The sequence below is a fragment of the Oncorhynchus clarkii genome, chromosome 4 (assembly GCF_045791955.1).
Source record: "Oncorhynchus clarkii lewisi isolate Uvic-CL-2024 chromosome 4, UVic_Ocla_1.0, whole genome shotgun sequence".
Classification (NCBI taxonomy): Eukaryota; Metazoa; Chordata; class Actinopteri; order Salmoniformes; family Salmonidae; genus Oncorhynchus; species Oncorhynchus clarkii.
The window spans coordinates 1,915,086-1,927,851 of record NC_092150.1 but is presented as its reverse complement, the minus strand read 5'-3'; the positions used below and the strand labels follow the sequence as shown (position 1 = coordinate 1,927,851).

The 12,766-nt window shown below is 39.9% G+C and overlaps 1 protein-coding gene across 1 annotated transcript in view; it reads right to left on the bottom strand.

The window, feature by feature from the left end:
* LOC139406286 (very-long-chain (3R)-3-hydroxyacyl-CoA dehydratase-like) overlaps window positions 1–12,766 on the bottom strand; it is a 28,190-nt gene that overhangs the window by 2,372 nt on the left and 13,052 nt on the right. The window contains exons 6-8 of the mRNA XM_071148742.1: window positions 3,802–3,912; window positions 2,549–2,676; window positions 1,598–1,710 (exon numbers count right to left, since the gene is read on the bottom strand). Coding sequence (XP_071004843.1) covers window positions 1,598–1,710; window positions 2,549–2,676; window positions 3,802–3,912 — 352 coding nt within the window. The remainder of the gene's footprint in view (window positions 1–1,597; window positions 1,711–2,548; window positions 2,677–3,801; window positions 3,913–12,766) is intronic.

The following is a 12,766-nucleotide window of genomic DNA, read 5'->3' as shown; positions in this document are numbered from 1 at the left end:
ATAGCGCTCCAGAGGTAGAAGACAGTATATACCACCTAAACATCTCTATACCACCTAAACATCTCTATACCACCTAAACATCTCTATAGCGCTCCAGAGGTAGAAGACAGTATATACCACCTAAACATCTCTATACCACCTAAACATCTCTATACCACCTAAAGATCTCTATAGCGCTCCAGAGGTAGAAGACAGTATATACCACCTAAACATCTCTATACCACCTAAACATCTCTATACCACCTAAACATCTCTATAGCGCTCCAGAGGTAGAAGACAGTATATACCACCTAAACATCTCTATACCCACCTAAACATCTCTATACCACCTAAACATCTCTATACCACCTAAACATCTCTATACCCACCTAAACATCTCTATACCACCTAAACATCTCTATACCACCTAAACATCTCTATACCCACCTAAACATCTCTATACCACCTAAACATCTCTATACCACCTAAACATCTCTATAGCGCTCCAGAGGTAGAAGACAGTATATACCACCTAAACATCTCTATACCACCTAAACATCTCTATACCACCTAAAGATCTCTATAGCGCTCCAGAGGTAGAAGACAGTATATACCACCTAAACATCTCTATACCACCTAAACATCTCTATAGCGCTCCAGAGGTAGAAGACAGTATATACCACCTAAACATCTCTATACCCACCTAAACATCTCTATACCACCTAAACATCTCTATACCCACCTAAACATCTCTATACCACCTAAACATCTCTATACCCACCTAAACATCTCTATACCACCTAAACATCTCTATACCCACCTAAACATCTCTATACCACCTAAACATCTCTATACCCACCTAAACATCTCTATACCCACCTAAACATCTCTATACCACCTAAACATCTCTATAGCGCTCCAGAGGTAGAAGACAGTATATACCACCTAAACATCTCTATACCACCTAAACATCTCTATACCCACCTAAACATCTCTATACCACCTAAACATCTCTATACCCACCTAAAGATCTCTATACCACCTAAACATCTCTATAGCGCTCCAGAGGTAGAAGACAGTATATACCACCTAAACATCTCTATACCCACCTGAAGATCTCTATACCCACCTAAAGATCTCTATACCCACCTAAAGATCTCTATACCACCTAAACATCTCTATACCACTCCAGAGGTAGAAGACAGTATATACCACCTAAACATCTCTATACCCACCTAAAGATCTCTATACCCACCTAAAGATCTCTATACCCACCTAAAGATCTCTATAGCGCTCCAGAGGTAGAAGACAGTATATACCACCTAAACATCTCTATACCACCTAAACATCTCTATACCACCTAAACATCTCTATACCACTCCAGAGGTAGAAGACAGTATATACCACCTAAACATCTCTATACCCACCTAAAGATCTCTATACCCACCTAAAGATCTCTATACCCACCTAAAGATCTCTATAGCGCTCCAGAGGTAGAAGACAGTATATACCACCTAAACATCTCTATACCACCTAAACATCTCTATAGCGCTCCAGAGGTAGAAGACAGTATATACCACCTAAACATCTCTATACCACCTAAACATCTCTATACCACCTAAAGATCTCTATAGCGCTCCAGAGGTAGAAGACAAAGAAGACCACTGGTTTGTTGTGCATCTCCTGCAGGCTGCCGAGGATGATGAAGAGGATGAAGTTCCTACCGATCACCTGGAGATGAAGAGCAATACAGTACACAGAGTCACAAACACCAGAAAGACGTCAACTCCACAGTACAGAGAGTCACAAACACCAGACTTTGTTAACACCTAATAACAATTTTATAAATACGCCATTACAAATGTTGAGTATGATGAACGACCACAGTAAACTACCCGTGTTCCCTGATGCTGTCAGTGTTGTAGAGTATGATGAACGACCACAGTAAACTACCCGTGTTCCCTGATGCTGTCAGTGTTGTAGAGTATGATGAACGACCACAGTAAACTACCCGTGTTCCCTGATGCTGTCAGTGTTGTAGAGTATGATGAACGACCACAGTAAACTACCCGTGTTCCCTGATGCTGTCAGTGTTGTAGAGTATGATGAACGACCACAGTAAACTACCCGTGTTCCCTGATGCTGTCAGTGTTGTAGAGTATGATGAACGACCACAGTAAACTACCTGTGTTCCCTGATGCTGTCAGTGTTGTAGAGTATGATGAACGACCACAGTAAACTACCCGTGTTCCCTGATGCTGTCAGTGTTGTAGAGTATGATGAACGACCACAGTAAACTACCCGTGTTCCCTGATGCTGTCAGTGTTGTAGAGTATGATGAACGACCACAGTAAACTACCCGTGTTCCCTGATGCTGTCAGTGTTGTAGAGTATGATGAACGACCACAGTAAACTACCCGTGTTCCCTGATGCTGTCAGTGTTGTAGAGTATGATGAACGACCACAGTAAACTACCCGTGTTCCCTGATGCTGATGATGTCAGTGTTTGTGCCAACAGTGAATGCTTAGATTGAAAGTAGAGTTCCTGAAAACACAGACAGTATGATACCTGTATAAAAGCAGGAACCACCGCAGCCTTGACCACTCCAAACATAGCATTGAGGACTTCTACACTGGCTAATATTTGGCAGAAAAACATCACGTCGGAGATGGTGTAGAATGTGTCATAGAGAGAATCTGAAAGGGGGGAAAACAGTTGAAAATATTTATGTCATGCCAGGTCCTTCACTGCCAGACAGAGTTGACAATTTACACTGTTTTCTGAACAAATGCAAACTCAGCCAGACTTGCATCCAGGCTCACACAACGTCATGTCTAACTGAAGTGATTCACCTTGTCCCAGTATAAAGAGTCAGATGGTCATGTCTAACTGAAGTGATTCACCTTGTCCCAGTATAAAGAGTCAGATGGTCATGTCTAACTGAAGTGATTCACCTTGTCCCAGTATAAAGAGTCAGATGGTCATGTCTAACTGAAGTGATTCACCTTGTCCCAGTATAAAGAGTCAGATGGTCATGTCTAACTGACGTGATTCACCTTGTCCCAGTATAAAGAGTCAGATGGTCATGTCTAACTGAAGTGATTCACCTTGTCCCAGTATAAAGAGTCAGATGGTCATGTCTAACTGACGTGATTCACCTTGTCCCAGTATAAAGAGTCAGATGGTCATGTCTAACTGAAGTGATTCACCTTGTCCCAGTATAAAGAGTCAGATGGTCATGTCAAACTGAAGTGATTCACCTTGTCCCAGTATAAAGAGTCAGATGGTCATGTCTAACTGACGTGATTCACCTTGTCCCAGTATAAAGAGTCAGATGGTCATGTCTAACTGACGTGATTCACCTTGTCCCAGTATAAAGAGTCGGATGGTCATGTCTAACTGAAGTGATTCACCTTGTCCCAGTATAACGAGTCAGATGGTCATGTCTAACTGAAGTGATTCACCTTGTCCCAGTATAAAGAGTCAGATGGTCATGTCTAACTGAAGTGATTCACCTTGTCCCAGTATAACGAGTCGGATGGTCATGTCTAACTGAAGTGATTCACCTTGTCCCAGTATAAAGAGTCGGATGGTCATGTCTAACTGAAGTGATTCACCTTGTCCCAGTATAACGAGTCGGATGGTCATGTCTAACTGAAGTGATTCACCTTGTCCCAGTATAAAGAGTCAGATGGTCATGTCAAACTGAAGTGATTCACCTTGTCCCAGTATAACGAGTCAGATGGTCATGTCTAACTGAAGTGATTCACCTTGTCCCAGTATAACGAGTCGGATGGTCATGTCTAACTGAAGTGATTCACCTTGTCCCAGTATAACGAGTCGGATGGTCATGTTGATGAAGATCCAGGAGAAGCCCAAGAACTGAACCAGGTTGTAGGTGAACAGAAAAGCTTTCTTCAGAGTGATGTATGCTGGGAAGAAATTCACAATATAGGTCACATGTCACATTCTCTGCCTATATTTCTTACACATAAAAATACAGTGTGTTATACTCCCAGTCCTCAACTTGTTAAATACAGTGTGTTATTCTCCCAGTCCTCAACTTGTTAAATACAGTGTGTTATACTCAGTCCTCTGACAGTCCTCAACTTGTTAAATACAGTGTGTTATACTCACAGTCCTCTGACAGTCCTCAACTTGTTAAATACAGTGTGTTATACTCACAGTCCTCTGACAGTCCTCAACTTGTTAAATACAGTGTGTTATACTCACAGTCCTCAACGTGTTAAATACAGTGTGTTATACTCCCAGTCCTCTGACAGTCCTCAACTTGTTAAATACAGTGTGTTATACTCACAGTCCTCTGACAGTCCTCAACTTGTTAAATACAGTGTGTTATACTCCCAGTCCTCAACTTGTTAAATACAGTGTGTTATACACAGTCCTCTGACAGTCCTCAACTTGTTAAATACAGTGTGTTATACTCACAGTCCTCTGACAGTCCTCAACTTGTTAAATACAGTGTGTTATACTCACAGTCCTCAACTTGTTAAATACAGTGTGTTATACTCACAGTCCTCAACTTGTTAAATACAGTGTGTTATACTCACAGTCCTCAACTTGTTAAATACAGTGTGTTATACTCACAGTCCTCTGACAGTCCTCAACTTGTTAAATACAGTGTGTTATACTCACAGTCCTCAACTTGTTAAATACAGTGTGTTATACTCCCAGTCCTCTGACAGTCCTCAACTTGTTAAATACAGTGTGTTATACTCCCAGTCCTCTGACAGTCCTCAACTTGTTAAATACAGTGTGTTATACTCACAGTCCTCTGACAGTCCTCAACTTGTTAAATACAGTGTGTTATACTCCCAGTCCTCAACTTGTTAAATACAGTGTGTTATACTCACAGTCCTCTGACAGTCCTCAACTTGTTAAATACAGTGTGTTATACTCACAGTCCTCTGACAGTCCTCAACTTGTTAAATACAGTGTGTTATACTCACAGTCCTCTGACAGTCCTCAACTTGTTAAATACAGTGTGTTACACTCACAGTCCTCTGACAGTCCTCAACTTGTTAAATACAGTGTGTTATACTCACAGTCCTCTGACAGTCCTCAACTTGTTAAATACAGTGTGTTATACTCCCAGTCCTCAACTTGTTAAATACAGTGTGTTATACTCACAGTCCTCTGACAGTCCTCAACTTGTTAAATACAGTGTGTTACACTCACAGTCCTCTGACAGTCCTCAACTTGTTAAATACAGTGTGTTATACTCACAGTCCTCTGACAGTCCTCAACTTGTTAAATACAGTGTGTTATACTCCCAGTCCTCAACTTGTTAAATACAGTGTGTTATACTCACAGTCCTCTGACAGTCCTCAACTTGTTAAATACAGTGTGTTATACTCACAGTCCTCTGACAGTCCTCAACTTGTTAAATACAGTGTGTTATACTCACAGTCCTCAACTTGTTAAATACAGTGTGTTATACTCACAGTCCTCAACTTGTTAAATACAGTGTGTTATACTCCCAGTCCTCTGACAGTCCTCAACTTGTTAAATACAGCGTGTTATACTCAGTCCTCTGACAGTCCTCAACTTGTTAAATACAGTGTGTTACACTCCCAGTCCTCTGACAGTCCTCAACTTGTTAAATACAGTGTGTTATACTCACAGTCCTCTGACAGTCCTCAACTTGTTAAATACAGTGTGTTACACTCACAGTCCTCTGACACTCCTCAACTTGTTAAATACAGTGTGTTACACTCACAGTCCTCTGACAGTCCTCAACTTGTTAAATACAGTGTTATACTCACAGTCCTCAACTTGTTAAATACAGTGTGTTATACTCACAGTCCTCTGACAGTCCTCAACTTGTTAAATACAGTGTGTTATACTCACAGTCCTCTGACAGTCCTCAACTTGTTAAATACAGTGTGTTATACTCACAGTCCTCAACTTGTTAAATACAGTGTGTTATACTCACAGTCCTCTGACAGTCCTCAACTTGTTAAATACAGTGTTATAATCACAGTCCTCAACTTGTTAAATACAGTGTGTTATACTCACAGTCCTCTGACAGTCCTCAACTTGTTAAATACAGTGTGTTATACTCACAGTCCTCAACTTGTTAAATACAGTGTGTTATACTCACAGTCCTCTGACAGTCCTCAACTTGTTAAATACAGTGTGTTATACTCACAGTCCTCTGACAGTCCTCAACTTGTTAAATACAGTGTGTTACACTAACAGTCCTCTGACACTCCTCAACTTGTTAAATACAGTGTGTTATACACAGTCCTCAACTTGTTAAATACAGTGTGTTATACTCCCAGTCCTCAACTTGTTAAATACAGTGTGTTATACTCCCAGTCCTCTGACAGTCCTCAACTTGTTAAATACAGTGTGTTATACTCACAGTCCTCAACTTGTTAAATACAGTGTGTTATACTCACAGTCCTCTGACAGTCCTCAACTTGTTAAATACAGTGTGTTATACTCCCAGTCCTCAACTTGTTAAATACAGTGTGTTATACTCACAGTCCTCTGACAGTCCTCAACTTGTTAAATACAGTGTGTTATACTCACAGTCCTCTGACAGTCCTCAACTTGTTAAATACAGTGTGTTATACTCACAGTCCTCAACTTGTTAAATACAGTGTGTTATACTCCCAGTCCTCAACTTGTTAAATACAGTGTGTTATACTCACAGTCCTCTGACAGTCCTCAACTTGTTAAATACAGTGTGTTACACTCACAGTCCTCTGACACTCCTCAACTTGTTAAATACAGTGTGTTACACTCAGTCCTCAACTTGTTAAATACAGTGTGTTATACTCACAGTCCTCTGACACTCCTCAACTTGTTAAATACAGTGTGTTATACTCACAGTCCTCTGACAGTCCTCAACTTGTTAAATACAGTGTGTTATACTCACAGTCCTCAACTTGTTAAATACAGTGTGTTATACTCACAGTCAGTCCTCAACTTGTTAAATACAGTGTGTTATACTCACAGTCCTCAACTTGTTAAATACAGTGTGTTATACTCACAGTCCTCTGACAGTCCTCAACTTGTTAAATACAGTGTGTTATACTCCCAGTCCTCAACTTGTTAAATACAGTGTGTTATACTCACAGTCCTCTGACAGTCCTCAACTTGTTAAATACAGTGTGTTATACACAGTCCTCAACTTGTTAAATACAGTGTTATACTCACAGTCCTCTGACAGTCCTCAACTTGTTAAATACAGTGTGTTATACTCACAGTCCTCAACTTGTTAAATACAGTGTGTTATACTCACAGTCCTCTGACAGTCCTCAACTTGTTAAATACAGTGTGTTATACTCACAGTCCTCTGACAGTCCTCAACTTGTTAAATACAGTGTGTTATACTCCCAGTCCTCAACTTGTTAAATACAGTGTGTTATACTCCCAGTCCTCTGACAGTCCTCAACTTGTTAAATACAGTGTGTTATACTCACAGTCCTCTGACAGTCCTCAACTTGTTAAATACAGTGTGTTACACTCACAGTCCTCTGACAGTCCTCAACTTGTTAAATACAGTGTGTTATACTCACAGTCCTCTGACAGTCCTCAACTTGTTAAATACAGTGTGTTACACTCACAGTCCTCTGACACTCCTCAACTTGTTAAATACAGTGTGTTATACTCCCAGTCCTCTGACAGTCCTCAACTTGTTAAATACAGTGTGTTATACTCCCAGTCCTCAACTTGTTAAATACAGTGTGTTATACTCACAGTCCTCTGACAGTCCTCAACTTGTTAAATACAGTGTGTTACACTCACAGTCCTCAACTTGTTAAATACAGTGTGTTATACTCCCAGTCCTCAACTTGTTAAATACAGTGTGTTATACTCAGTCCTCAACTTGTTAAATACAGTGTGTTACACTCAGTCCTCTGACACTCCTCAACTTGTTAAATACAGTGTGTTATACTCACAGTCCTCTGACAGTCCTCAACTTGTTAAATACAGTGTGTTACACTCACAGTCCTCTGACACTCCTCAACTTGTTAAATACAGTGTGTTATACTCCCAGTCCTCTGACAGTCCTCAACTTGTTAAATACAGTGTGTTATACTCACAGTCCTCAACTTGTTAAATACAGTGTGTTATACTCCCAGTCCTCAACTTGTTAAATACAGTGTGTTATACTCCCAGTCCTCAACTTGTTAAATACAGTGTGTTATACTCACAGTCCTCAACTTGTTAAATACAGTGTGTTATACTCACAGTCCTCTGACAGTCCTCAACTTGTTAAATACAGTGTGTTATACTCCCAGTCCTCAACTTGTTAAATACAGTGTGTTATACTCACAGTCCTCTGACAGTCCTCAACTTGTTAAATACAGTGTGTTATACTCACAGTCCTCTGACAGTCCTCAACTTGTTAAATACAGTGTGTTATACTCACAGTCCTCTGACAGTCCTCAACTTGTTAAATACAGTGTGTTACACTCACAGTCCTCTGACAGTCCTCAACTTGTTAAATACAGTGTGTTATACTCCCAGTCCTCAACTTGTTAAATACAGTGTGTTATACTCACAGTCCTCTGACAGTCCTCAACTTGTTAAATACAGTGTGTTATACTCACAGTCCTCTGACAGTCCTCAACTTGTTAAATACAGTGTGTTATACTCCCAGTCCTCTGACAGTCACTACAACACTACAACACTACAGTGTGTTATACTCACAGTCCTCAACTTGTTAAATACAGTGTGTTATACTCACAGTCCTCTGACAGTCCTCAACTTGTTAAATACAGTGTGTTATACTCACAGTCCTCTGACAGTCCTCAACTTGTTAAATACAGTGTGTTACACTCACAGTCCTCTGACACTCCTCAACTTGTTAAATACAGTGTGTTATACACAGTCCTCAACTTGTTAAATACAGTGTGTTATACTCCCAGTCCTCTGACAGTCCTCAACTTGTTAAATACAGTGTGTTATACTCACAGTCCTCAACTTGTTAAATACAGTGTGTTATACTCACAGTCCTCTGACAGTCCTCAACTTGTTAAATACAGTGTGTTATACTCCCAGTCCTCAACTTGTTAAATACAGTGTGTTATACTCACAGTCCTCTGACAGTCCTCAACTTGTTAAATACAGTGTGTTATACTCACAGTCCTCTGACAGTCCTCAACTTGTTAAATACAGTGTGTTATACTCACAGTCCTCAACTTGTTAAATACAGTGTATAATACTCACAGTCCTCTGACAGTCCTCAACTTGTTAAATACAGTGTGTTATACTCCCAGTCCTCTGACAGTCCTCAACTTGTTAAATACAGTGTGTTATACTCCCAGTCCTCTGACAGTCCTCAACTTGTTAAATACAGTGTGTTACACTCACACTCCTCAACTTGTTAAATACAGTGTGTTATACTCAGTCCTCAACTTGTTAAATACAGTGTGTTATACTCACAGTCCTCTGACAGTCCTCAACTTGTTAAATACAGTGTGTTATACTCACAGTCCTCAACTTGTTAAATACAGTGTGTTATACTCCCAGTCCTCAACTTGTTAAATACAGTGTGTTATACTCACAGTCCTCTGACAGTCCTCAACTTGTTAAATACAGTGTGTTATACTCACAGTCCTCAACTTGTTAAATACAGTGTGTTATACTCCCAGTCCTCAACTTGTTAAATACAGTGTGTTATACTCCCAGTCCTCAACTTGTTAAATACAGTGTGTTATACTCACAGTCCTCTGACAGTCCTCAACTTGTTAAATACAGTGTGTTATACTCACAGTCCTCAACTTGTTAAATACAGTGTTATACTCACAGTCCTCTGACAGTCCTCAACTTGTTAAATACAGTGTGTTATACTCACAGTCCTCAACTTGTTAAATACAGTGTGTTATACTCACAGTCCTCTGACAGTCCTCAACTTGTTAAATACAGTGTGTTATACTCACAGTCCTCTGACAGTCCTCAACTTGTTAAATACAGTGTGTTATACTCCCAGTCCTCAACTTGTTAAATACAGTGTGTTATACTCCCAGTCCTCTGACAGTCCTCAACTTGTTAAATACAGTGTGTTATACTCACAGTCCTCTGACAGTCCTCAACTTGTTAAATACAGTGTGTTACACTCACAGTCCTCTGACAGTCCTCAACTTGTTAAATACAGTGTGTTATACTCACAGTCCTCTGACAGTCCTCAACTTGTTAAATACAGTGTGTTACACTCACAGTCCTCTGACACTCCTCAACTTGTTAAATACAGTGTGTTATACTCCCAGTCCTCTGACAGTCCTCAACTTGTTAAATACAGTGTGTTATACTCCCAGTCCTCAACTTGTTAAATACAGTGTGTTATACTCACAGTCCTCTGACAGTCCTCAACTTGTTAAATACAGTGTGTTACACTCACAGTCCTCAACTTGTTAAATACAGTGTGTTATACTCCCAGTCCTCAACTTGTTAAATACAGTGTGTTATACTCAGTCCTCAACTTGTTAAATACAGTGTGTTACACTCAGTCCTCTGACACTCCTCAACTTGTTAAATACAGTGTGTTATACTCACAGTCCTCTGACAGTCCTCAACTTGTTAAATACAGTGTGTTACACTCACAGTCCTCTGACACTCCTCAACTTGTTAAATACAGTGTGTTATACTCCCAGTCCTCTGACAGTCCTCAACTTGTTAAATACAGTGTGTTATACTCACAGTCCTCAACTTGTTAAATACAGTGTGTTATACTCCCAGTCCTCAACTTGTTAAATACAGTGTGTTATACTCCCAGTCCTCAACTTGTTAAATACAGTGTGTTATACTCACAGTCCTCAACTTGTTAAATACAGTGTGTTATACTCACAGTCCTCTGACAGTCCTCAACTTGTTAAATACAGTGTGTTATACTCCCAGTCCTCAACTTGTTAAATACAGTGTGTTATACTCACAGTCCTCTGACAGTCCTCAACTTGTTAAATACAGTGTGTTATACTCACAGTCCTCTGACAGTCCTCAACTTGTTAAATACAGTGTGTTATACTCACAGTCCTCTGACAGTCCTCAACTTGTTAAATACAGTGTGTTACACTCACAGTCCTCTGACAGTCCTCAACTTGTTAAATACAGTGTGTTATACTCCCAGTCCTCAACTTGTTAAATACAGTGTGTTATACTCACAGTCCTCTGACAGTCCTCAACTTGTTAAATACAGTGTGTTATACTCACAGTCCTCTGACAGTCCTCAACTTGTTAAATACAGTGTGTTATACTCCCAGTCCTCTGACAGTCACTACAACACTACAACACTACAGTGTGTTATACTCACAGTCCTCAACTTGTTAAATACAGTGTGTTATACTCACAGTCCTCTGACAGTCCTCAACTTGTTAAATACAGTGTGTTATACTCACAGTCCTCTGACAGTCCTCAACTTGTTAAATACAGTGTGTTACACTCACAGTCCTCTGACACTCCTCAACTTGTTAAATACAGTGTGTTATACACAGTCCTCAACTTGTTAAATACAGTGTGTTATACTCCCAGTCCTCTGACAGTCCTCAACTTGTTAAATACAGTGTGTTATACTCACAGTCCTCAACTTGTTAAATACAGTGTGTTATACTCACAGTCCTCTGACAGTCCTCAACTTGTTAAATACAGTGTGTTATACTCCCAGTCCTCAACTTGTTAAATACAGTGTGTTATACTCACAGTCCTCTGACAGTCCTCAACTTGTTAAATACAGTGTGTTATACTCACAGTCCTCTGACAGTCCTCAACTTGTTAAATACAGTGTGTTATACTCACAGTCCTCAACTTGTTAAATACAGTGTGTTATACTCACAGTCCTCTGACAGTCCTCAACTTGTTAAATACAGTGTGTTATACTCCCAGTCCTCTGACAGTCCTCAACTTGTTAAATACAGTGTGTTATACTCCCAGTCCTCTGACAGTCCTCAACTTGTTAAATACAGTGTGTTACACTCACACTCCTCAACTTGTTAAATACAGTGTGTTATACTCAGTCCTCAACTTGTTAAATACAGTGTGTTATACTCACAGTCCTCTGACAGTCCTCAACTTGTTAAATACAGTGTGTTATACTCACAGTCCTCAACTTGTTAAATACAGTGTGTTATACTCCCAGTCCTCAACTTGTTAAATACAGTGTGTTATACTCACAGTCCTCTGACAGTCCTCAACTTGTTAAATACAGTGTGTTACACTCACAGTCCTCTGACACTCCTCAACTTGTTAAATACAGTGTGTTATACTCAGTCCTCAACTTGTTAAATACAGTGTGTTATACTCACAGTCCTCTGACACTCCTCAACTTGTTAAATACAGTGTGTTATACTCACAGTCCTCTGACAGTCCTCAACTTGTTAAATACAGTGTGTTATACTCACAGTCCTCAACTTGTTAAATACAGTGTGTTATACTCACAGTCCTCTGACAGTCCTCAACTTGTTAAATACAGTGTGTTATACTCACAGTCCTCAACTTGTTAAATACAGTGTGTTATACTCCCAGTCCTCTGACAGTCCTCAACTTGTTAAATACAGTGTGTTATACTCCCAGTCCTCAACTTGTTAAATACAGTGTGTTATACTCACAGTCCTCTGACAGTCCTCAACTTGTTAAATACAGTGTGTTATACTCACAGTCCTCAACTTGTTAAATACAGTGTTATACTCACAGTCCTCTGACAGTCCTCAACTTGTTAAATACAGTGTGTTATACTCACAGTCCTCAACTTGTTAAATACAGTGTGTTATACTCACAGTCCTCTGACAGTCCTCAACTTGTTAAATACAGTGTGTT